This window comes from Cydia strobilella, chromosome 5 (assembly GCF_947568885.1).
Source record: "Cydia strobilella chromosome 5, ilCydStro3.1, whole genome shotgun sequence".
NCBI classification, from domain to species: domain Eukaryota; kingdom Metazoa; phylum Arthropoda; class Insecta; order Lepidoptera; family Tortricidae; genus Cydia; species Cydia strobilella.
In genome coordinates this window covers 4,757,304-4,783,081 of record NC_086045.1, presented here as the reverse complement: position 1 = coordinate 4,783,081, position 25,778 = coordinate 4,757,304, and the positions used below count along the sequence as shown (strand labels likewise).

General features: G+C 42.8%; 1 protein-coding gene across 1 annotated transcript in view; it reads left to right on the top strand.

Annotated features, from left to right (window-relative positions):
• LOC134741389 (teneurin-m) overlaps positions 1-24,957 on the top strand; it is a 339,256-nt gene extending 314,299 nt beyond the window's left edge. The window contains exons 5-20 of the mRNA XM_063674155.1: positions 5,937-6,098; positions 6,845-7,138; positions 7,359-7,900; positions 7,970-9,071; positions 9,452-9,729; positions 9,819-10,035; positions 10,121-10,525; positions 10,659-10,994; positions 11,243-11,450; positions 13,940-14,156; positions 14,511-14,687; positions 15,001-15,409; positions 15,782-16,031; positions 16,291-20,077; positions 20,367-20,738; positions 21,195-24,957. Coding sequence (XP_063530225.1) covers positions 5,937-6,098; positions 6,845-7,138; positions 7,359-7,900; positions 7,970-9,071; positions 9,452-9,729; positions 9,819-10,035; positions 10,121-10,525; positions 10,659-10,994; positions 11,243-11,450; positions 13,940-14,156; positions 14,511-14,687; positions 15,001-15,409; positions 15,782-16,031; positions 16,291-20,077; positions 20,367-20,738; positions 21,195-21,551 — 9,113 coding nt within the window. The 3' untranslated portion in view covers positions 21,552-24,957. The remainder of the gene's footprint in view (positions 1-5,936; positions 6,099-6,844; positions 7,139-7,358; positions 7,901-7,969; positions 9,072-9,451; positions 9,730-9,818; positions 10,036-10,120; positions 10,526-10,658; positions 10,995-11,242; positions 11,451-13,939; positions 14,157-14,510; positions 14,688-15,000; positions 15,410-15,781; positions 16,032-16,290; positions 20,078-20,366; positions 20,739-21,194) is intronic.
• The last annotated feature ends 821 nt before the right edge of the window (positions 24,958-25,778 follow it).

Here is a 25,778-nt window from a genome sequence, read left to right as displayed (position 1 = left end):
AGTAGACCAACTGTTATGTAGTTATTTCAGGCGCTGGAAGTTCTCGGATGTTCGGACGAGACATTAACATAGCGGAGTATAAAAAGGCAGCATTTCAGGGACGGGGCTGATATCGGCAATCAGCGCACCATAAATTAGTGGACAGCTCGCGTGACGTACCGACTTAGGCAACCTCCTTATCGGCCGCCGGAAACCACCCAACTAACTACTCCGGACGACCCGGACCCTTAAAAAAACAACCCTAAACGTGAACGCGCAAAAGTCGACTATCCCTCAACTCCGCGCGCTACTGGGACAATGTCGACTCTATTTTAAAACGCAAACGGTTCACGTCCACCGCCCGCAACAACAAATAAGGTAACACTGCCAGTATGTCAACATAAATAAAGCTGAGTGTCCTTTAACGAAGCAGACGTTGACGTCGGGACACTAATAACGGGTGCGCTGGGGAATCTCTACTCTATTGTTTAGGGATTAACGACTAAAACGGCCTCGTGGCTCGAGGCTAGTAAATGAAGGTCCGCATTTAGTGGTTCGTGGTGGTAGTGATATGGGTGGACTTCCTTTGTCTGGTAATCTTATCAGTGTGGCAGGCAGGCGTCTTGACATGATACATTGCCGCGCTATATATTTACATCCGTCTGGTCCAATACAGGCCCTGAAGCTATTCCATTAATGGCTGTGACACCTATTACGGCGAGTCGATACTGAAACTTCGTCTGATACCGGGAATGCAGCCAGGCGGGATTTTTCGTCAGCTGCACATTTTCTACACGAGAGAACGTTAAGAATTCCTCCGAGGCTCTTATTCGATTTACTCGCACTTGTAGTCATTTGTCGCCGGGAAACAAAAGCAAAAAATATCAACACTGTCAAATTATTAATTAAAACCGTGGCTGGCTCGTGTGATCGTTGCGTGCTAATTAAATGAAATTATGAGGCAGTTGGAAGCACATTAATAGGAATAATGAAGTACGGAACCCGAATCGTGAGGTGCCAATTAAAAGCCGCGTCGTTAGGGCCGGAGACAGTCGCCCGCCTCGTTAAAGCCTTCCAATTTTTCGATAATGCCTTTTAAATGTTCTAAGATCGGAAATGTAATGGAAATTATAATAAACTAGCTTAGTAACGGGACGCTAATGATTGTCGATCCTTAATCATCAACGAAAGCCTGATTAATGGGGCAGGTACCGATGTAAATAAAACGTTTTCGTGCCGGGCCGGCCTTTTGACAGTATAAGTAAATGCATCAAAGTAAAGGTTCTCTTACCTACTATGGCTACTATGTATACTTATAGTAGGTAGCACAAGTACCCGTATGATACCTATGATCAGAAAATACTGTTAGGTTAGGTTAGCCTCTCCTCCTGACACAAAAATTATGAATGTCTTAATGGATACCCTGGAAAACTCTTTTCACAAATAAAGGCAAACGAATCGGTACACATTTCGGTATGCGTTGTTACTTTTAAAACGAAAACCTCGTCCGCTCGCTCGCAACGAATATGGATAGAAAAGTCGCATTGGGACGAGTTGATTGAAAGATCTGTTAGGGTAATGAGAGCATGAGATATTGGGAGCGTCGGAGCCAGAGGTCCACAAAAGCCCATCCCGTCCGATTCCCCTCCAATCGCGAACTTTGAATACACCTCTTTCTACTATCGAAAAGTTCCCGATAATGGATTTGTTCGTGGACTCGATTGTTCGACGATGAATGGGTACTAATTAAAAGGAAGTCACGACGGCGCTGGACCAAGTTTCCGATTGTTTCCCAACTATAAATCGCAGTGCAACTCTCATATAAATATTGTATGTAGCGCGGGCCAACTTCGGCGCTAAATTTAAAATTGAAATTGGGGAATCGGTTTGCGGGGTTCCCATGCATTAAGTGTTGTTACGGTTTTGTATTCATATCCCGACTTTCCACCTGCGGTGAAACGGAGTTTTCTGGAGTTTCCGAATTTAGCCAGCCGTTGCCTCGAGTTTTACAAGCTATTATTTAACTTCCAATGTACCTATGTCAGTATGTATGTTTTTTTTTTATACCACGTCGGTGGCAATCAAGCATACGGCCCGCCTGATGGTAAGGAGTTACCGGCCCCATACCGAAACTCTGGATAGAGGGCTCTCAATATCCGACACAAGCTTTTCACGACTCTCCAGCACCACGGAACGAGGGATGTTGGCACGGCCTGCGTACTAGGCATCCCCAGTACTGTCGTCTGCATAGCAATGAATGTCGTCGATAGACAACATGTCATTTATGTGCAGCAAAAACAGCGTTGGGGATAGCACAGAACCTTGCGGAACGCCAGCGTTAATGTCCATGCTATTGGAGCAGCTTCCGTCTACTACGGCTCGTATGCGTCTGCCAGACAAAAAGCTCCATTCTATTTGCATAGTCCCTCCGGCAGTCTATAAGATGGTAACTTCGACAGAAGACCCCGATGCCAGACCCGATCGAACGCCTTCGCTTGACTCTCAATGGCCGAGGCCCATGTAATATGTATGTAACATGTTTGTAAGGGTCAAACCTTGCCAGTTAAATTTGACCCACTTCCCGGTTTCCGATGAAGCTGAAAATTTGCATACATATGTAGGTCGGAAGACAATGCAATATTATGGTACTATCGAGCTGATCTGATGATGGAGACAGGAGGTGGTCGTAGGAACTCTGTGATAAAACAACGCAACCTAATTGTGTTTGGAGTTTTTAGAATTGTCTCGATGAGTATTAGTTGCCTGTGGAAAGAAAAGTACAGTCAGCGATAAAAGCTTGTACAAAAAATGAAATTTTTGCCAAAAACTTATTATGAAATAATTTTACTAACGACGAATAACTATCTAATATTGGATTTTGTGGTTTCATTTTCAGTTGGAATATTTACTCAAATATTTTTTTAATCTAACAGCATAATTATAACTATATACTAGTTTTATATGCTGTAAATATTGAAGCTTCGAAAAAGCGTACAGTTGTTGATAAAACGTTGGTTGCTTAGAATACCACATAATTATGTAGACAGTCCCTTTCGCCCTTGGACCTTTTCTCCCCATGACCCATAAAAATGGTAGGAAAATCTTCGGCTGAATCGACAGTTTTCTGAATTCTTACGTAAATTATCAAAGGACTTTGAAAGTGGAATAATTGCGAGGCCCTTTTTCTGCTGAAATGCTAATCTCATCAATTGAATTTGGACCCGAGTTTCGGCCAACTTGAGATCAATACTCCGGCGAAATACGCTCCAATGCAACGGGGCGATAAGTTTTCTGAAACAACAAGTTTCAATACAAACCGTTCCGTTTTCAGTATTCCTTGTTTCACTGGCGCCTCATACTTTATCTATAAAACTACATATTAATGTATAAACTCAATGCCAACTTGCAGATTTTTAAATAATACTCAGTTACTTGTATTTTGTGTTCAAACCTCGAATCGTGGGGTAAATTCAAAATTGCTTCAGAATATGTCAAGTAACGAGTTTAAGATTGTGAGCACGTGTGGCGTGTGTTTCGCGAGATTGGCCGCGGCGCGTTGTGCGTCAGCCCCTCAGCCCTCAGCCGCGCTCATACATCATCCCCCGTTATACAACTACCTGCAGAGATACGACTTTGACAACTCGCTTCGCAAACAGCTCCGGCCCGCCAAGCCGCCGCACGATCTGATATTAATCTTATTAAAAGCGAAAATAAAGAACCGAGCTCCTTTGTGCACAGTTCACTTGGTCGCACCGGAGTTTCTCTATTACGACTGCCGTCTGCTCCCTTTCCGTTCCCAATAAGAAATCACGTTTGATCGGGGCGAGCTCGCCCGCAAATGAGCCGAAACACACCCCCTTTATCTTCCAATAAGTAAGCGAGCTTTGCTTTTCTCGGAAGAAAATGCGGATTGTAGACGCGGTGCCAGATGGCTCAAAAAACGCATAAAAATAAACGGCTCGGAATATGGATATTGGTGCCTGTCTGATTGCTTTATGCATAGAGCGAGGCGCTCCATAAATAATATGGGTTGTAAAATCGAGCTGCGAAACTGAAAAGTCCGCGTTGTAAAACAGTATTTTCGTTACGCAAACAAGCCTCGAAAAGGCACGTGGAGCTCCGGCCGATCCGCAAAAGCCAATTTTAGGAAAAAGTAGAACAGAAAAAGTTTGCATCAGTAAGCGATGAATCCCAGGACGGCGTTCAAAATCGCGTTCCCTTTTTAAAGTTGAGACGATTCACGTAACGAGTGTCGAATTCTCGAGCCCTAGGGCCCCCTCCGGCAGACGAAGTGTACCCCGGAGGTGCCTCTGTAATTACCCACCATTACAGACAAAAGACACGACTCGCCCGATTACCATAATTCCCAAGCCCCGAGACGGGATATAAATGGGCCACATTTTGTAGTAGCACCAGGAGTGACGTGTGTATTAATGACTATACTTGTCCTCTTAAATTAGGTGAGGGATCTGGTGATTTAGTTTTTCATTGGCAGCGGTGGCGGACCGCTCGATCTGGACTCCTTTATCCTTATAGCAAAAATAGGTAGATTTATTTTTCTTATAAGCTTTATGCAAAGTATATATTAATTATGTTATAGATGATCCGTCTTCGCGAGCTGCAATGCCATGTTTAATGACTATTTCGTTTAATCACAGCGACGTTTTTCATTAGGACGCTTAAAATTGTTTGACTTCTAATTACTAGCAAACGAATCGTTTGAAAGGCCGCGCCACAAAGTGCCGGCGCGGCGATATTATCGAGAGCACCGCCATTTTCTTTCGCCAAAACGCGGTGGGGCGTTCGGGAAAAAAACAACACAAAAACCCTTTTAAAATTAATTGAGTTTTCTTGCGGCTACATCGGCTACAATAAATTAATTAACGCTCGAAGGAATCTTTAAAATTTGTCGAGGATCAAAAGTTGGTAGGCGGCGAGGGCGAGTGGGGCGGACAGATAATACTTCGATTTTCCATTAGCTTGTATTAGTGATGGGAGAGGCCCGGCGCTCCCCGCTGAAGAATGGCTGTACTAATATATTTCCTTCATAAGAAACTACCGAAACACGCGATCTCGATCCATTTGCATGGCCGCCGCCACCGGCCGAGTGCCGCTATTTGTTTATGAGCCATTACGACAACAATATTCGCTCTTTATTGAATTTCAACTTGAAAATTTCCGTGGATGGAATTAATTGAATCTTTCCTTGTTCCTAACAGTCGCTTAAGTTCCGATCGCAAGAAGCTGATTAATTTTGTTAAGGCTTTTAAAATAACAAATGAGCTTCTTGGTATACTAGTTAGTTAAAACAAGTCTTCCTCTAAGGCTAAGGTACATTTAACTAAGAACGGTTCCTTGAAGCCTTTAGCTAGGTACATTTAACTAGGAACGGTTCCTTGAAGCCGCGTTGACCTTTTCTGGGCCTTCAAGTGAAAGCCAACAACGGAATCCACGCAGACTTTATCTTAATAATAGTGTAATTCTCTTGTCTTGTTTTAGTACAGTTGAATAATCTATTGTTACAATCTTTACCAGAAGAGAGAAGAATTGAAAATGTTGGGGGAGGCCTTTGCCAAAGGGCACACAGAATTAGTAATGGGAAATAATTAAACAAACGCTTCCACATATTCTGATAAAAGCGCTATAAAATAAATAAATAAAATAAACAATCTTTACCAGCCGTAAGCTCGTTTATAAAACCAATTGGTTAAGAGCAATGCACGGATTGCAGAGGTTGCGGGTTCAAGTCCCGCCGTAAGCGTAAATTTTTCAATTTTTTCCTTTAACAAAAATTTACATACGTATGTATGTATGACTTATTATATGATAACAGATAACCGAATGGATTCAGAGCGAATCTCCATGTGTCGCGACGACGATCTAAAGTGTTGGTAGTACTACTACTAGTACTTAAAGATGTCGTCACCGGTACTCACACCTACGTATTTTGTCTACAGGCTGCTTACTGGACGGGACACGCCCGCCGCCCGATGTGCCGCCGCGCAACCCAACCATGTCGCGACTGAACGGCCGCATCACCGGCAACCCCGCCGATTTGGCCGACTTCGAGCCCTCGTGCCTCGTGCGCACACCCTCTGGCAACTTTTACGTGCCTTCAGGTACAGTTTCTTCCAAAAATTTAATTTTTAAAAACATTTATATTGGAATATAATTAAATTACTTAATGCCTACAAAGAATTGGACTCGTCAAAACAGATTAACCCGATCACGATGGGATTTGTGCCAAATATTACGTTTAAACCTCACATATAATGAGCCAAATCTCGAAGGGTCTACTGGTAGCCACTGAGTTCCACTATCTTCTGAATTCATCATCAGATCAGCTCGATGGGGCCATATTATTGCATTGTCATGTTGTATATAGACCAGCAGGTCTTTTTACTTTATGTATCTTTGCTCTGTAAAATATGTGGTTGTAAGCTTATTAAACACATATTTCACAGAGCAAAGATACATATTCCTAATCTTGTATTTTTACATCACTAATTACCTCGTCATCTTCCTAGCGTTATCACTGCATTTTGCCACGGCTCGATTGGGGACCATGGGTTCCGCTCGGCAACCTAATCCCAAGATTTGACATGTACTAGTTTTTACGAAAGCGCCTGCCATTTGACCTTCCAACTCAGAGGCGCAACTAGGCCTTATTGGGATTAGTTCGGTTTCTTCACGATGTTTCCTTCTCAATGATGTTTCGTACATAATTAAGTTCCAAGAAACTCATTGGCACGAGCCGGAGTTAGAAACTCGCGCTCTTCGGTTTGAAAGTCGCACGCCTTGCCACTAGGCAACCAACGCTTCTCTAATTCACTTCACTAATTATTTAACCTTGTAATTTTTCCAGGCGACATACAGAAGAATCCATCGATGGATTACAAATCAAACTCCTCCTGTAGCAGTCCAGGCAAGGACAAGAGCACCCTCGAGAGGATGGACCGTAACGAGCGGCACCCCGCCTTCGGGGCGCCGGTCCCCGTCCTCCCAGTGAGGAACAACCTGCGGGCGACCCACTTCCCCCCGGCTGCCTCGCGGTTCCACTTTAGGAAAGGCCTCTCTTCTAGATGTTCCTGGAAGTGTACTGCTGTAGTGTTCATAGTGTTGTTCGTTCTTCTTTTAGCAATTGCGTCTTATACATCAGGTAAATTAATTTTGTTTCTCTTTGCGTGTGAGCTTTGTGTCAATTGTTACAAATTGGCGATTTCTGGACATTTACATTTTTTATTGACCGAAAACCAAATGAATGATTTTTGTAAATAACTATTTTATTATTTTATACGATAAACCAAAACTCACACGCATCATTAGTTATTTTTTCCAAAACCGCAATGAATAAACTAAAGCTTGCCTCTTTTCCACAGCATCATACTTCGTGACCTCATATCATAACGCGAACCCATGTTCAGTGGTCGTTGGCGAGTCCACTGAGGTGTTTCCGGCGTCAAAAGCGACGACGCTGGAGTCCAACAAGTCTCTAGCACGACCGCACCAGACGCCGGCCACTGGCTCAGGTAAACGCGCTCGCCGAAGTGTCGACGAGCATGCTAGTGAACCACCTTCTCTTTCTTCTTCGGACTCTTCCGCTGTAGATATGCATGAGCTAATCACGCCTTCTGTGGACACCTTTAGTGTAGTGCATGGTGTATCTGAAGGCGAAGAAGACCGGGACAACGTTCATGTGTCTAGTGTAAGTGTAGATAACACTGGTGTGCTAACCGATGTAGAGTTTAAATCCACAACCAACATTGAACTTGGAACGACAACTGACATACCGCTTAATATTAAAACAACGACGCTTAATAACCCTCCTGCGGACAATACTGAAACTAATAACCCAACTACTACAGAAACGGCTTCTGAGGCTAATAATCCTATAGAAGCAATAACGGAAGTTGACCATACCGTGGAAGCTAGTACTGAAACTAACGAACAGTATACTAGTACTGATGTCGTGAACGTAGTAACTAACAAGCCTGATCCACTCATTAATATACCGGCAGAGATTGCGCCAAAAACAAAAATGGATCATGATAATATCGCTTATGAACCTGAAGCTATGCAAAGTGATTCACTTTCATCCGTTTTGTGGCGAGGATTGCAAAGAGTTAAATATTTAAAGTTAGAATCACAATTAGAAGAAGTGAACGAGGAACTGCATATTAAAATCAATGAATCTGAGGATATTGATAATGAACTTAAAAAATTCCATTATGATACTGAACGGAATGATGACCATATTGTTACAACATCAACTATAACTGCAGTACCAGTAACAACTACAGGGCCAACCATTTCAGAATCCAAAACTAAAATAACTACCATTTCTTCGTCAAGTGAAGTTAATAAAGCACCTGAAAAGCATGTTATGATTTCCACGGTACCATCACTGAGTGTAACTAACTTTAACAACCCAATAGATAGTAATTCAACTGATAACATAGATGCCGAAGGATCTACTGTAAATTTTGCTGAATCCAAAACCCCGGAAATACCTAACTCAAAACATGTTATGATTAATCTTACAATATCGGCTGATGGCGCAGACAACTCTGCTTACAAACCGCTTTATTCGTTGACAGTGAAAGTACCTACAGATGGCGAAAGCAATGAGTTACCAAGTGTTCGCATAACTCCAGTAGATGTGGCATCAACCGAATCGACTTTCAACAACCCGAGAACAATAGAATCAACATTGAAACCAGTGACATCAGCACCACCTAAAACTATTTTTGAAGGAGGAACTTGTGAATGCACTTGTCCGGTATGCGAGGGGTCAGGAGACGGCTCATATGACGATTATTATGATAAACCGACTACAGACAAGTCAGGCTTCGAAGAGACTTCAAGAACTACAGATATCTTCTCAACCTTAAATTATACTACTACCGAAACAACTACAGAAGGCGAAACATCAACCTATGAAACAACCAGCGAAGAGGCGACAACACTGACAGATTCGACTGACTCGACCACTGACCTCACCACGGAAACGGCAACCGAATGCCCAACCACTACTGGAGCACCGAAATGTGTATGTCCAAAGGTTACTCCACCACCCATACTTATCTTGGAAGGTGAGGTCACAGAATTTGATTCGAAACACGATAACTCACTAACTGTCATACAACCATTTACCTCTATAGGTGTAGGGTCTTCAAATGAAGATGTGTTAACCCTTTTAATTAGCATGTTCTTCTATAGGTATTCATTATGGGTTGAGGGATATTAAGTACTAACGGTGCACGTTTGTAAACCGCATGCGCTTGTATTTAGGCACATTTCCTACATTTAACATTAGAATTTTAGATTCGCACCGCTCTTAGTTTTGATTATTAGATTAGCACCTTGGTAGGTACGATTTACAATTTCACCACATCATCGCATGATTAAACGAAATGTGATACTTATTTTTGAGCTTTTAGAATACCAAATTAATGTATATCTTATGTTCTAGGTGCGCGAACATTCCCCGCACAGTCGTTCCCGCCAGACGGGACGACATTCAAACAAATTAACTTAGGTGAAAAATTATCAGAAGAAATCCCTCCATATAGTTACTGGAACATGCAGTTCTATCAATCAGAAGCTTCTTACGTCAAGTTCGACTACATGATACCTCGGGGAGCTTCAATTGGCGTATATGCGAGGCGAAATGCTTTGCCCACTCATACGCAATACCACTTTCTTGAAGTCCTTAGCGGTTTCAAGGCGAGATCCACGAGAGCTTCACATGTAAGTTGTAATCATAATATATATTCCTAACTCAAACTATTTGTAACGTCTATATGCAACTAACATTTAATTTTACGTCACATTTTTAGCCATCCGTCAAGAAAGAAGTAACGCATTACATGGAGCAGGGCCACTGGTTCCTATCGCTTTACAACGACGACGGCGACCCCAGGGAAATATCCTTCATCGCGGCGGTAGCTGAAGACATGACCCATAATTGCCCTAACGGCTGCTCAGGCAAGGGTGAGTGCCTTATGGGCCATTGCCAATGTCAGCCAGGATTTGGAGGAGACGACTGTAGCGAGAGTAAGTATAACTCATTTTGAAGGATAGATAAACTTTGAAACCCAGGTAACCAGCATCATTTAACTCATACAATAATTGATTACAGGTGTATGTCCAGTTCTATGCAGTCAACGCGGCGAATACATCAATGGTGAATGCCAGTGCAACCCCGGCTGGAAGGGCAAAGAGTGCTCCCTCCGGCACGACGAGTGCGAAGTGCCCGACTGCAACGGCCACGGCCATTGCGTGAACGGAAAGTGTTCTTGTGTGAGGGGCTACAAAGGGAAATTCTGCGCCGAAGTCGACTGCCCACACCCGACTTGCTCGGGCCATGGGTTCTGCATCGAAGGGGCCTGTGTGTGCAAGAAAGGGTGGAAAGGCCTGGACTGTGCGACTATGGACAAGGACGCACTTCAGTGTCTGCCAGACTGCTCTGGCCATGGGACCTTTGATGTTGACACGCAAACTTGCACGTGCCATGCTAGGTGGTCGGGCGAGGACTGCTCCAAAGGTAATTTTTGTTGTTTTGTTTTCAGAATTAAAATAACTATCTATCGACATGGACGTTGAGTTTATGTCACTACCTATATACATCTTGATTCCTTTGGCAGAAGTATGTATGTGTTCTTTCACAATAATTTCAGAGGTGTGCGACCTCGACTGCGGCCCGCACGGCAGATGTGTGGGAGAGGCATGCGTCTGTGACCCCGGCTGGACTGGCGAATTTTGCACGTCTAAACTCTGCGATGCGCGGTGCAGCGACCACGGACAATGCAAGAATGGAACCTGCCTCTGCGTGTCTGGCTGGAACGGGAGACATTGCACGCTGGAGGGCTGTCCACGAGGCTGTGCCGGCCACGGGCAGTGCCGAGTGGCCAATGACGGTCACTGGGAGTGCAAATGCTTCGACGGCTGGGACGGCCCCGACTGCACAACGTTGAAAGAGCAGATTTGTGATGATGGAAAGGATAATGATAAAGGTAAATACATTGTTTTTCCTTATTAAGTACAAGACTTTTTTTTAAAACAATATCTGATTTGATGAAATATCACACAACACAACATTAGCACAACACTAAATTATAATTATAAGTACTAAATTAGTTACTTATCTACTTCTATTGACTGTTCTTTTAAATTTATTCAGATAAGAGAAATGGGTACCAATGGTACCATCAATAAACCCCGTTTTAGGACTTAAATAAAAAACTTTTACCGTGACTTTAAGATGGCCTTGTGGACTGCGAAGACCCGGAATGCTGTCAATCCGTCGCCTGTAAGGGCAGCCAGCTCTGCGTATCATCTCCCAAGCCCACCGACATCCTGCTGCGGAAGCAACCGCCCGCCATCACGGCATCCTTCTTCGAGAGGATGAAGTTTCTCATCGATGAAGGTAGTCTGCAGAACTATGCCAAACAGGAGACGTTCAATGAGAGGTGAGTATTCGTGTTTGGTGTTATGTGTCACAAAACTATCGGAGCTTGCGTAAAAATGTCAATGTGTCATTGAACTTAGAAGACTCTACAGACATTTTTTCCAGTCCTTTCCCCGCTCGTTTTGTCCGTGAGATTTACGCATAAGTTTTATTGTTTGATTATGGCAATATATTGTCTTGTAAAATAACAACAATAAAAGTTATGACCGAGTTACTAGACTATTTTGACGAGGAAAAGTTGACATAAATATTCAACATTTTCAATTGTATAGATTGTAGATTACGCGTTAATTTATCATGACTAAACATACTTTTTTATGGGAAACATTCAAATAATGATTATGTCAATCGTTCCTATATATATGTTACTTAAAACAATAACTCTTGTGAATTTAACAAAATATCTGTTATAATATAAGATACGCAATGTTGTGCCCCAGTCAATCCCAATGTTTTATTTACATTTTAAGAGTGCGACACAGTTTTTGCTTTGATTTTCAATCACTCGAAGCGAATTTATGTTTGATATTACATGTTACAAAATTAACAAAAATGGCGGTAGTACCTATTGACACTACAGTGATTGTCTTATTTAAAATTTGCCAAGAGTTTTGAGTCTCTCAAAATGTACACTTCACGCACGAATGAAAGAAATTTGCAGGCTTTTTCAAGTAAAATATACGCATTTAAAATTATTCTCCGTCCAACCTATATTCATCACTACATTTTTGAAAATAATATCTATAGTTTAGCAATTATCAATTCCTGAATGAATCTGCTTGCAATTAAAAGAAATCATTATTCATTACATTAAGTACCTTTATTTGAGGTCAGAACTGAAGGCTCCGTCTTTTGGATTCTAATATACAAATGAACTCAAAGGGCCTCTTATCAACCAAGTTAATAGCAAAAGTTTACTTTTGTCAGTCACTGTGGTATCCCTGCCAGCCCAATCGGCACATGCATGTCCTCTATGTACTACGTATATATTTACCTACATCTTCTAAATTAACATATATGTAACGGTACTCATCTCTGTTTCTGTCCGCCCTTCTAACGCTGCGCAGTATGTTTTGGAATCACTTCAATACGAGGTAAGAAAGTTGTAGGATTGTGTGTGTGCGACTATACCTAATAGGGTTGTAGACAAATTATAGAAGCCAGTATTTTGAATATTATGTTGATAACCTGATGCACCTTCATTTGAGTCGCTTAACATCAAACTCGGATAAATCCAGCTGTCAGATTTTGCGATTTTTGTATTAAGAAAAGGCAATAGGGTAGATATTTCCTAAGAAGCTCGAATAGATTTATTCGAGTTTGATGTTATGCGACACATTTGTCCGTTGTTCATAAACTAAACCTGAATTTTTGTATTGTTTCTATGATCCTTTGATAATAATGAGAAATTTCCATTCATAATTTCACTGGCTTCTATTATGTTTCTATTGATACAGTACAATACTCTTACACTAGTATTTATTTTATTAATAATATTAAAATTACCGTAGGTTCTAATTGGCAACATACTATATTTTATGTATTTATGTATTGATTGTCGTTTGCATGTTGGTTTGCATTAATGTATTTAGTTACCTATTATACCGTGTCCTGTGAAATATGTGTTACGCTTTTTATTTTATGTAACTGTTAAATCTTATAATCAAAGAGTCATTGATAGTAGAAGAGATGTACAATTTTGGAAAAAATCGTGGCCAATTGTTTGACAGCTGAACAGCGCTATCGACATCAGCGGCTTTTTTATCAATTGTCATGTCATGCGTCACTTTCGCTCTTACATATTTGTTAGAACGTGACAGACATGATGACAGATGTTTACCATCTACCAACCGACCATCTTAGCCCTGCTGTTGTTAAATTCGAAGCACGTATGTCTTAGATTCTGCACGTAGGTACCTTCATCTTATACTATCAATAAATTTTTGCTTATAATGGAATATTTTATACTAAGTACCTAATACTTTGTAGGTAGAGTTAGTAATATAAATAAACTATGTTTGAAGCACTTTGAGAACCTTTTTGAGGTAGGTATGTCCCTAAAGGTTTGCCAAAAGTAGTTGTTACGTAATACTAGTTTATTTACTAAATCAATCATAAGTAGCTAGCTCACTTCAATCACTTAGCAGTACAGTTAATGATGATAGTTTGATTAGAAAAGTACCCATTGATGTAGTTGAAACTTATCCAAAATTCCCAAACATAAATTTACTACCCTAATATCCCAAGGTTATATTCAAAGCTAATTAAGAATTATGAATTTTTCACTTTAAGGATAAGTAAATTGTTGGGCACCCCTGCTTTTAAAATAATAATAGCAAAAAAAGAAAAAAGATTTCGACAAATTAAGACCCTCCTTTTTTGAAGTCGGTTAAAAACATGCAATTTTCTACAAGTGGTGGGTGAACATTATCCCCCAGAGAACAAGTTACCATCTTACACTTACTTTACCTAAGTATATAATGTCCACAGCCGTTCCGCGGTGATCCGAGGCCGCGTGGTCACCTCGCTGGGCTCCGGGCTGGTGGGCGTCAGAGTGTCCACGTCCACGCCGCTGGAAGGCTTCACGCTCACGCGGGACGACGGCTGGTTCGACCTGCTCGTGAACGGCGGTGGCGCGGTCACCCTACACTTTGGACGGGCGCCGTTCAAGCGCTCCTCGCAAGTTGTCTTCGTACCTTGGAATGAGGTGTGTAAAATGCATACATCAAAGATTAGCACTGTTTGTTTTAAGCTGGTCACATTATTTCTACGATTGACATTTGTGGTTGTCATTTTAGTCTACGGAATAAAAAACAGACATAGAAGGAAATATTCTATTTACTGAAATTACTAAGCTCACACATACGTGACACCGACATTTTGAACTTTAACTTTCCGTCATCGCGTTGCTAATTGAACTGAGACACTGTCAATCAGTAGCCAATCTGCCACTGCAGGATGAGCCTTGCGGCGGCAGATTGGCTACAGATGCCATTCGGGGCGGGATAGAGCGTGTTCATTCTGTATTATCACTAAAGATTAAGCATGTTCGCATTTGCAGGTTGTGATAATCGACTCGGTGGTGATGACGACGGCGGACGAGAAGGGCGGGTCGGGCCCGCCGCAAGCGTGCCTGGCGCACGACTACGACGCCATGAAGCCCGTGGTGCTCGCAACGTGGAAGCACGGCTTCCAGGGCGCCTGTCCCGACAAGAGCGCCATACTCGCCGAGTCACAGGTAACGGCGGATGTCAAAACAAACATTATAATTATTGAGTTATTCTTTTGTCGGTGGAGTAGCCCTCTTTGATTTTTTAATACGACACGACCCCCACTTTTTTTATCTGGGTCTACCTCGACCTCTGTGTTCTATCCTCCCTTCGTACTTTTATAGAAATGGCCCAGTCGCATAAAATGCAAAATAATTTTTCCGCGCCTGTTCTCTATAGTTTTCAGGATAGTTCTTCTTACTTGCCCTCATTCGTGATATTTTATGTACACTTTTGCCTTTTAATAGAAAATTATCTGTCAACGTGAAATTATTTTTTCAGGTCGTTCAAGAAAGTCTCCAAATCCCCGGCACCGGATTAAACCTGGTATACCATAGCTCTCGGGCTGCTGGCTATTTATCCACCATCCAACTTCAGTTGACGCCGGAAAAAGTACCTCCAACTTTAGCCCTCATTCATCTAAGGATCACGATCGAAGGAATCCTCTTCGAAAAGACGTTCGAAGCCGATCCCGTCATCAAATTCACGTATCCCTGGAACCGGCTAAACGTGTACCGGCAGAGAGTGTACGGAGTCACCACGGCGCTGGTGAAAGTCGGCTACCAATACACGGACTGCAAGGACATCATCTGGAACGTGCAGACGACGAAACTGAGCGGGCACGATATGAGCATATCTGACGTCGGCGGCTGGAATCTCGATATTCATCACAGATACAATTTCCACGAAGGCAAGTAACTCGTAATTAGAAACTAATAACACTTAGTCACATGGGGATTTAAATGTGTTAACACGATAATATATATCCATCTCATCGTATCTTTTTCATTTCTACACGATATTTACGGGGATTATGATCAAAACGACCCTTCATATTGAGAGCGACGCGAACCGGCATGAGCGTTATTGAATTTCAATTAGCTTCTACTTTCGTTTTATTACCAGCGCGATTCCTCCTACGGCCCAGACTTTGCGACGACAGCTAGCTTAGACAGACTACCCGAAGATGAAGTTTCTGCCTCGCGTTTCCTCCGTTTTTATACCTAAGCGCTACTCCCCCGACGGTCGGCCCGAAGATGAAGTTTCCTCGTGTCCTCCTCAGGTATCCTGCAGAAGGGCGACGGCACGAACACGTACCTGAAGCACAAGCCGCGGCTGATCATCACGGCCATGGGCGACGGACGGCAGCGCGGGCTGGAGTGCGCGGAGTGCTCGGGCGCGGCGCGGCGACAGCGCCTGCTGGCGCCCGTGGCGCTGGCCGCCGGGCCCGCCGGCGCGCTCTACGTCGGCGACTTCAACCTGGTGCGCAAGATCCGGCCCGACGGCGAGGTCTTGACCCTCGTCAAACTCAAGTGAGTGTTTATTGTTCCGTTTGTCCCTTGATAGTATCCCGATGGGTCCGGAAATAGATGCTCCGAGAATTTAAATACACGCCCGTTTGAATCGCCCCAATCCTCTGTGGGTACCCTGAGTTGTGCGTCTTGTAGTGTATTGCACCAATTTGAAAAAAATAACATTTTATCGAACATCAAGTAAAACTTCTAATATAAGTTTTCGAACTCCTCTCAGCGTACCTACATACATTATTCCATATTTATTTTTCTTTTACAGCGCCACTCGAGTCTCCTACCGGTACCACATGGCTCTGTCCCCGCTCGACGGCACGCTGTACATCTCCGACCCGGAATCTCATCAGATCATTAAAGTCCGCAACACCGAGGACTACAGCGACCCCGAGCACAACTGGGAGACGGTGGTCGGCTCCGGCGAGAGATGTCTGCCTGGAGACGAGGCTCACTGCGGCGACGGTGCTCTAGCCCGAGACGCCAAGCTGGCCTACCCGAAAGGAGTGGCGGTCTCCATCGACAATGTCCTATACTTCGCCGACGGAACTAACATTCGTATGGTCGACAGAGATGGCATCATCACCACGGTCATCGGCAATCACATGCACAGAGCGCACTGGAAGCCGATTCCTTGCGAAGGAACCTTAAGCGTAGAGGAAGTCCATCTGAGGTGGCCCACGGAACTGGCGATTAATCCTTTGGACAACAGCCTTCATATTATCGACGATCATATGATTCTACAGATGGCTCCGGATGGCAGGGTCAAAGTGATCGCTGGACGTCCCCTGCACTGCCCGTCGCCGCTGACCGGCTATGATATGGAACTGGCGACTTATGCTACTTTGGTGATGCCGCAGAGCATTGCCTTTGGAGCTGCCGGTGACTTGTACGTAGCTGAAAGTGATTCTCAGAGAATAAATAGAGTGCGTTTGATAACTACTGATGGCAAAATCTCCCTATATGCTGGCGCGGAATCTAAGTGCAACTGTTTGGAACGCGGTTGCGATTGCTTCGAGGCAGATCATTTCCTAGCTTCCAATTCCAAATTCAATACGATCTCAGCCGTGATTGTGAGCCCGGACGGCATCGTCCACATAGCAGACCAGGCGAACTATAGAATCCGATCAGTCATGGCCAGTATACCCGACGCCAGTGGTTCGAGAGAGTATGAGATATATTCACCCGATACGCAGGAAGTTTACGTTTTCAACAGATTCGGCCAGCACATCATGACAAAGAACATTCTGACCGGAGAAAATAACTATGTGTTCACTTACAACGTAAACACCAGCAACGGCAAGTTGAGCACAGTTACCGACGCGGCCGGCAACAAAGTCTTCCTCTTACGTGATTATGCCAGCCAAGTCAATTCGATAGAGAACACCAAGGGACAGAAATGCAGACTCAAGATGTCGAGAATGAAAATGTTACAAGAATTACGAACACCCGACAATTTCAATGTAACATTCGACTATCACGGTACCACTGGTTTACTTAAAGCTAAATACGATAGCACCGGACGCAGCTACATCTACAAGTATGATGAGTTCGGTAGACTGACTTCAGCCGTTACCCCGACCGGCAGAATCATAAACTTAACCTTCGACCTAAGCCTTAAAGGTGCCACGGTTCTGGTGAGCGAAAACAATAAGAGACCTATTTCTATTCTCATTAAGGGTTCTTCTGTAAACACTAAGGTCGGAGAAGCAGAAAAGAAGACAATCATTTCTACGGACGGTAGCATCTCCACCAGTATGCCATGGGGACATGTAATTTCAACGGACACAGTTCCGTACACAATTCTCTCCGAAATAGATCCCATTTTGGGCGAAAGCTACCCCGTGCCCGCGAAGCAGAGAACTGAAGTTGGTGGTGATTTAGCAAACCGATTTGAATGGAGATACTTCTTGCGCAGATTGCAATCTAACAAAGGAAAGAGTAGCAAAGCCGTGGCTCAAATCGGGCGCAAGCTGAGAGTAAACGGTGAGAACCTTCTGACGCTCGAATACGATAGAGACTCTTCTACTGTAGCCGTGTTCATGGATGATAAGGTGGAGTTACTGAACGTCACGTACGATAGAACTGCCAGGCCCGTGAAGTGGGGACCGCGGAATGGAATTTTCGCCGAGGTTGAATTGGAGTATGACAGATTCAGCCGACTCACCAGCTGGAGATGGGGCGATCTTAATGAAACCTACGGTTTCGACCGAGCTGGCCGATTGCACGAGATCAAATACGGTGACGGGTCGTCCTTGGCCTATTCCTTCAGGGACATGTTTACTAGTCTTCCACTGAAGGTCACGACTCCTAGAGGCAGCGATTATCTGTTAGACTACGACGACTCTGGCGCGCTCCAGAACTTGACCACGCCAAGAGGACACATCCACACCTTCGCACTGATGACTTCGCTAGGCTATTTCAAGTACCAATATTTCTCGCCGATGAACAGACATCCTTATGAAATCCTATACAACGATGACGGACACATTTTGGCTAAGATCTTCCCGCACCAATCTGGTAAGATATTGTACGTGTACGACCAGGCGGGCAAGTTGGAGACGATATTGGCTGGCGCGTCCGCTATCCGCTACGTGTACCACGAAAATACTCACCTGGTGAAGAATGTCGAAATAACGGACCCCGATTACGATCTCAAACAGGACTATAAATACCACGCAGGCATTCTCAAAGACGAGAAGATGAAATTCAACTCCAAGAGTGGTCTTAACAATGCCCATTTCAAATATCAATATGATGGTAACGCCAGGCTTTCAACGATTGACGTTAACATTAACAGCAAGGAAATGCCCCAGTTGAGGCTAAAGTACAATCAAAACTTGGGTACCTTAGAAGGAGTAAGCGACTTGAGGATCTACAGGAACACGTTCAATCGATCCGTTATGCAAGACACGAGCAAGCAATACTTCACCATCACCGACTATGACGACCACGGTAGAATAAAAACGGTGCTCATGAATATTAAATCATTCGATGTCTTCCGCCTCGAACTTGAATACGATGCCAGAAACAGAATCAAGTCTAAAAAGATGCTGATCGGCGATACGTCTTCCAGCGAACGAATCAGTTACAACTTTGACGGACATCTCATGGAAGTGGTCGGCTCCGAAGACGATTGGAAATTCGTTTACGATGAGAACGGTAATGTCATTGGTGTGATCGAGCACGGAGAGAAGCGTTACCTGGGCTACGATATCGGCGACAGGGTCGTCCAATATGGCGACATCGAGTTCAGCAGCTACGACGGCCGAGGCTTCGTTATCAGGAGGGGAGAACAGAAATACCGCTACAATTCCCGAGGACAGTTCGTGCATGCCTTCGAAAGGGACAAATTCCAGATGTGGTACTACTACGATAACAGAAACCGACTGGTCGCCTGGAAGGACGACAAGAATAACGTCACCCAATTCTTCTACACCAATCCTCAAACTCCTAATTTGATCACACACATGCACTATCCTAAAGCCGAGAAGACCGTGAGGTTCCTGTACGACCAGCGAAACTTCCTTACTTGCATAGAAACGGAAGACCAGAGGTTCTATGTTGCCACAGACCACAACGGCTCGCCGCTCGTAGTGTTCGACGTGAACGGCGAAATCATAAAAGAAATCAAACGCAGCCCCTTCGGAAAGATAATCAAAGACACCAATCCCGGTTTCTACGTGCCCGTAGACTTCCACGGCGGTATATTTGATTATAACACGAATCTCGTCTATCTGGATAACAGGTTGTACGACCCGATAGTCGGGCAATGGATGACGCCGAGCTGGGAACACTTGGCGACCAAACTCAGTCTTCCAACTGATATTTTCATCTACAGATTTAAGAATAACGATCCGATAAATAAGAACCAGAACGTACCGTACATGACGAACCTGGGCAGCTGGCTGGAGCTGTACGGCTACGACTTGAGCAAGATGATGGGATCGAGGTACATCACCGACATGATCTTCCAACCGATAACTTCCGTGACGGCGCCGCATTTGGCGCCCGATTTCGGTGTAATGTCCGGTCTTCAGTGCATCATTGAGAAGGTAAGTCCACTCGAGTGTCGAACTATCCTTATACTCACATTCTGATTACTGATGTGCCGTCGGAGACTTTCCAACATTGCGAACTTTCCACATGGTAAAATTTTGGAAACTTCTCATATTTTTAATAATCATATTCAATTTTCCATTCCCAAAATTACAGTTTCTTTTGCTGTTTCCTGTAAAACTTTCCTGAAATTTCCGAGAACTTTTCGAACTTTTTGCACATCCTTCACTTTAGTTCGTTAAACGAAATGTTTACCTACACCTAATGTTTGTCTGTTCATTTTAGGTGAACGACAAATTGTCGGACATCGATTTCGTGCCGACGCCCCTCCTGAAGATGGAGCCGATCACGCGCAACCTGCTGCCGCGCGTGTCGTACAAGCGCGGCGTGTTCGGGTCGGGCGTGCTGATCTCGCGCGTGGACGGGCGCGCCTACATCAGCGTGGCGGACGGCGCCAACAGCGTCGTCGAGGACGTCATCACCACCGTCTTCAACAACTCATACTTCCTCGATGTCCACTTCAGCATACACGATCAGGACGTCTTCTACTTCGTCAAAGATAATTCGCTGAAGATCAGGGACGATATGGAGGAGCTGAGACGGTTGTCTGGGAAGTTCAACGTGTCGCAGGATGAAACGAATGATCAAGGCTTAGAGGTATTTATTTTTGTCATGTATACTAATTAAAATTGAGGATAGAAGCCAAGTAATAAAAGAAAATGACACAATAAGTTAAAGTAAACTTTTCAAGTTTAAATTTTTTGGATTAAAAAATCCAAACAATTAAACTTGAAAATTTAAACTTGAAATTACTCACATTATAATAGTTATTATTGTACCATATTTGCAATGGTTGGTACATCAGGCCTTCAAGCACTTAAAGGCTCAGAGCAAAGGGAATCCTTTTGTGCCACAATTTTGGGTATTCTTTTGCAAGAAAACGGACGGAAGGTGAATTTAAATGGAAAACCAAAAGTTTTGAGATGTTATTTTTCGTAATCATTACATAAAAGACGTATCAGTCCTTCTTAAGAGGGTTTAAAGTATAAAAGATTAAATGATGCTTTAATTATAAGTAAAATTTGGGCAAAAACTAAACCTTCAATTTGTCAGGTTCGAGTGCACGCGGTGGGCAAAGGCTCGGCCCAAGCGGTGATCGTGCTGCGCTACGGCGTGGAGCCGGCGGCGGAGCGGCTGAAGCTGCTGAAGCACGCGCACAAGCGGGCCGCCGCGCGCGCGTGGGAGAGGGAGAAGGCGCTCGTGGCGGCCGGCTGGGAGGGCCGCGGCGCCTGGACCGAGGAGGAGAAGGAGGAGCTCATCTCGCACGGCGTCGTGGACGGCTGGGCCGCCAAGGACGTGCACTCCGTCTCCAAGTACCCGCAGCTCGCCGACGACCCCGCAAACATCGTCTTCGTCCGCGACGGACGGCGGAAACGGAGAAAGAGCGGCCGCTCGCGCCACCGCTCGTGATCTGTCTGAACGTGCCATAACTTGACACCGTTTCGAATTTGGAACGTTCCGGTTTCGAAACGGCTAGATTATTTTTTTATAGAACTGAAGTTGTCGGCCTTTTGAATGAGTTGTGATGGAAGTGATCGGGATAGCGGGATATTGTGAAGGGAGAGTAGGTCGGTTTATGGATTGATCTGGTATGGGACGATTACGTTTATAGGCCATAGTAGAGCGTTTAGTTACCCGCTTTGCGTACTTAGGCGAGTCAATTATTTTGATCCCCTTATTGTAGCTTATTTTTAATATATTTTCGCCCTATACTCATTCTTGGACTGAAAACGAATCTCACGAACAACTCTCACAGGGTACCGGGTCATAAAGATAACATACTCGTAATAATAATGATATAATAATGAGCTGAACTGAACATAATAAACCAAAATACTCATACGATCACAATTTTTAACCCTTTTAAAGATTATTTTAGTAGTATATTACATATTTTTATCGATATACTCTCGTCACTTAGAATTATTATTTACACGAAAATGTAGCCCTATCACATTGTAGCCAAATATCTCATGCTATCCATACTGTAATTTGGTTAATTGTAAATATTATTTTTATTAGTCTCGTAGTTGTTCCTTTAAATATTAGACCTAAGGTCTTTTTTTACTTCGCAATACTATTAGTAATTAAGCAATATTTTATACCTAATGTTTTTTATAAAAGCGCCTCTGACATGAAATCGAATGACCCCAACGCTAGCTACAGTACTCTAGTCTAGAACCTCGTCGGTAGGGCGAGTTCACACGAGCTCGCGTGGCGCGTGGCCCACTCGGAGAGACAAGAGTTCTAACTAGCGATACAGTAATCCCATTAGAATGGCCTCATACTAAATAGACAAATAAAGTAAATATAATAATTTAATTACATAAAACGTTTATACGTACTTCTGCATGTGTTGTGCAATAAAAAGGGTAGTTTTACATGTAGAGGCTTCTTGCTGACTTATCATTCTACGCACGTTTCTAGAGACTGAGACTTAATACTATTTTTATGTTTTTCGTTCATGGACTGCTCAAAAGCAAAACTCAAACGGTCAGTCATGTTTATTCCTATACTCAATATTTTATACCTTATTATTTATATTTGTTATTTATCAATGAATTTATCTATATAATGAATTGTTTTTAAGATGATTTTATAATTGTAACTCATGCGGTTGCTGTCAAGCGTCGCAGTGTGTTTTTGGGCAGTCTAGTGTCCGAACTTGTGATTTGTGAATTCCTCTACAGTGAGTCAGCGAGCAAGGAGTAATTTATAACTGTAGTTAATAGTGTATGTCCATAAATGTGAATCATTTAAATTGTGGTGTCTACTCTGTGTTAGAGGTACTAAGTAGCTAGTTGACTGAGGTGGACGTGAATATTTGATACAAAAATTGTTGCGGTGGGAGCTACGGCACCCAGCGGCCGGACGGCCCAGCGATGGTGATATTTTTGGAATATGTGACTAAAAAAGCAATACGTCGTAATGTAATACGTCTTATCATTTATTTAACTATAAGGTGTATTTTTATTTAAATTAATTAATAATAATGAAATATATATATCTATTGTGAATGTAGTTATTGATTTCGCGGTGATATAAATCTAGAGCGGTATAGTTCTTTTTTATAATGTATAAAGTATTCTAATTTGTAAATAGGTACTTAAAGTTGAGATGTAATCTGTAAAAATATTGTACATATCTTTACGCTTGGAATTATTTATAATTTACCCTGTAAGTTAGGATATGGTGTAATATATCGGCAGAGAGGCTCTAGAAACTACTCCACAGGCAACTGCGGCTCACTCGAATGTATTACATAATCTGTAATAATAACACTTGATACTGACAAAGGCTTATACATCACTAAATAGGTACAACATGTCTTTAAAATTAGCCGTAATAAATAAATAATTGCAGTATCAAGTTTTATTATTAATGTTATATGATTTGTCGTTAGGACAAATCGTTTTGCAATATCGCTAAAATAATTTTCAATAGCGTCCAAAATCTATACAAGAAATGTTTTAAAAATACTTTATTACTGGTCTTAATAATGTCAAAAGATGGCACTGCTATTTGCCGAACTGTACAATGTCGAAATAATAAATAATAATTCATAGAACAATCATGTTGGATCATCAAACTTTGTCGCTATAGTATGAATTATGTGAAATGGTTTTTTGGCCTCAAACCTGTTAAACAAAAGGCATTGTTTATTTTGTGCAACGCGTTGGCTAACTAATTTCTCATTAATGGGAAGGATCAGGCCCATTTAAAAGACAATTTTAGCGTTCTACTTTCATGGTTCAAATTCTTGTAACAGCAGACGGAGATAACACGTTTGGGTAATGTAGTACACGAAAGGTAAGAATATTCGGAGATAACAAAAAGCTGTTACATAAATTTGAGTCATATGTGTAGAACGCTAAAATTGCCTTTTAAACGGGCTTTATCCTTCTCACTATTGAGAAATTAGGTAGCCACTGCAGCGCACAAAAGAAATAATTTAATGCCTTTTGTTTAACAGCTCAGGGTTTGAGACCAAAAAATTATCTCAGATAATTCATACTATACTTGTCGGCGCAAACCGCTTACAAAAATGTAGTATCAGTGTCCAGACTTGAGTATGCAAGTGACATGCCTACTTGCCTAATATGCCTGGATACTTAAGGCAGGGCACCGACTGTTCAATCAGATGCAAGAATATCTAGGCTTCGTACAGGTAACGCAATCAAAAATAGACTGGAGATATTAATGTACAGTTGAGATATTTTTGCTGATGACTGTAATGTAAGACTGTAATACAAACAACAATAATCCCGTTAGTACCATACTTGTCATAGTTACTTAAATTAGAACATCATGATTCCGTGTCGCCATAAGAGTACCTTTCTACTGAGGCGGAGATGGGAGGCGACGTGGCGGAATCAGCTAATGGCTTGCTTGTAATCCAGCGGATCGGAGAAGAGATATGGATTATGGATGAGAATCACCTCTAATCTCCGCTCACCTCCGTCTCAGTGGAAAGGCAACATTAGTATTGTTTACGCTTTCCGAAACAAAAATATTTTGTATTAGAAACCATTCGTTTCCGAACTTGCCTTTTTGTACTGTCGTTATCAACTATCATCAATGTTTCTCAGCAATAGACTCAGCTTCTAGATCTAATAGAGCGCTTCACATAGTCGGGAGCGTAGCATAGTCCGGGATCCGAACTGCATTTACCTGTACTATAGTAGACAAGCGTAGCCCCTTTAAGACTCTGGATGTGTAAAGAGTTCCGTACTCGCTAGAAGTGCGTGCGACAGCATGTACAGTAATAACATAGAAAGTATTCTAATGGAATATGTAATAAAAATATTAAATTATATGGCATTTTTTTCTTCATCCTACTTGAATTAAACTTTAAAGGCAACGCAGAGGTAGCGGGGTTAGAGCTTGGCACGACTCGCGCGTATCTTTCGCTTGAACTTGAAGGCACCGCCGGCGCGGGCGCGCCAAGCTACCGCCACAGAATCTACCGCCTTGATTGCGCTAATATAACGCGGCGTGATTGCACTGTCAAACCCGGCCAAGGGTGCGAGCGGAGTCGGAGTTTATCCACTTGTCCAATCTGCATTGCGACTCACTCTCTCACTAAGCAAAATATGAAATGCAAATACACATTCGACAAGTGGAAACCACCATTAGCTAGCGCTCTCGTAAAGAAAATAGTTTCTTTATTGAATAAAGTTATATTTTTACCTACGAAATAAAACGGAAAATGGATGTAGAAAATTTTATAAAATTAATGATAAGCAACGTCTTAAATACGACATAAACAACAAAGAATAACTAAGCATAAAAAATCACGAAGCGTTGGTAGCCTAGCTGTATAGACGTGTGACTTTTAATCTGGAAGTCGCGGGTTCAAACCTCGACTCGTACCAACCAATGAGTTTTTGGGCACTTATGTACGAAATATCATTTGATATTTAACAGTCACTTTTCGATGAAGGAAAACATTGCGAGGAAACTGGACTAATCCTAATAAAGCCTAGTTGAAAGTTAGTACCCAAGCCCAATCTTGAAATTAGTCGCCGAGCGGGCGACTAGTAGAAAACTATAGAGAAAAAAACGTGTCGGACGCCTCGGCCCGGGCGCGGACCTTTCTAGCGTTAGTCACCCTTAAAGCGCCTACAAGACGGCTAG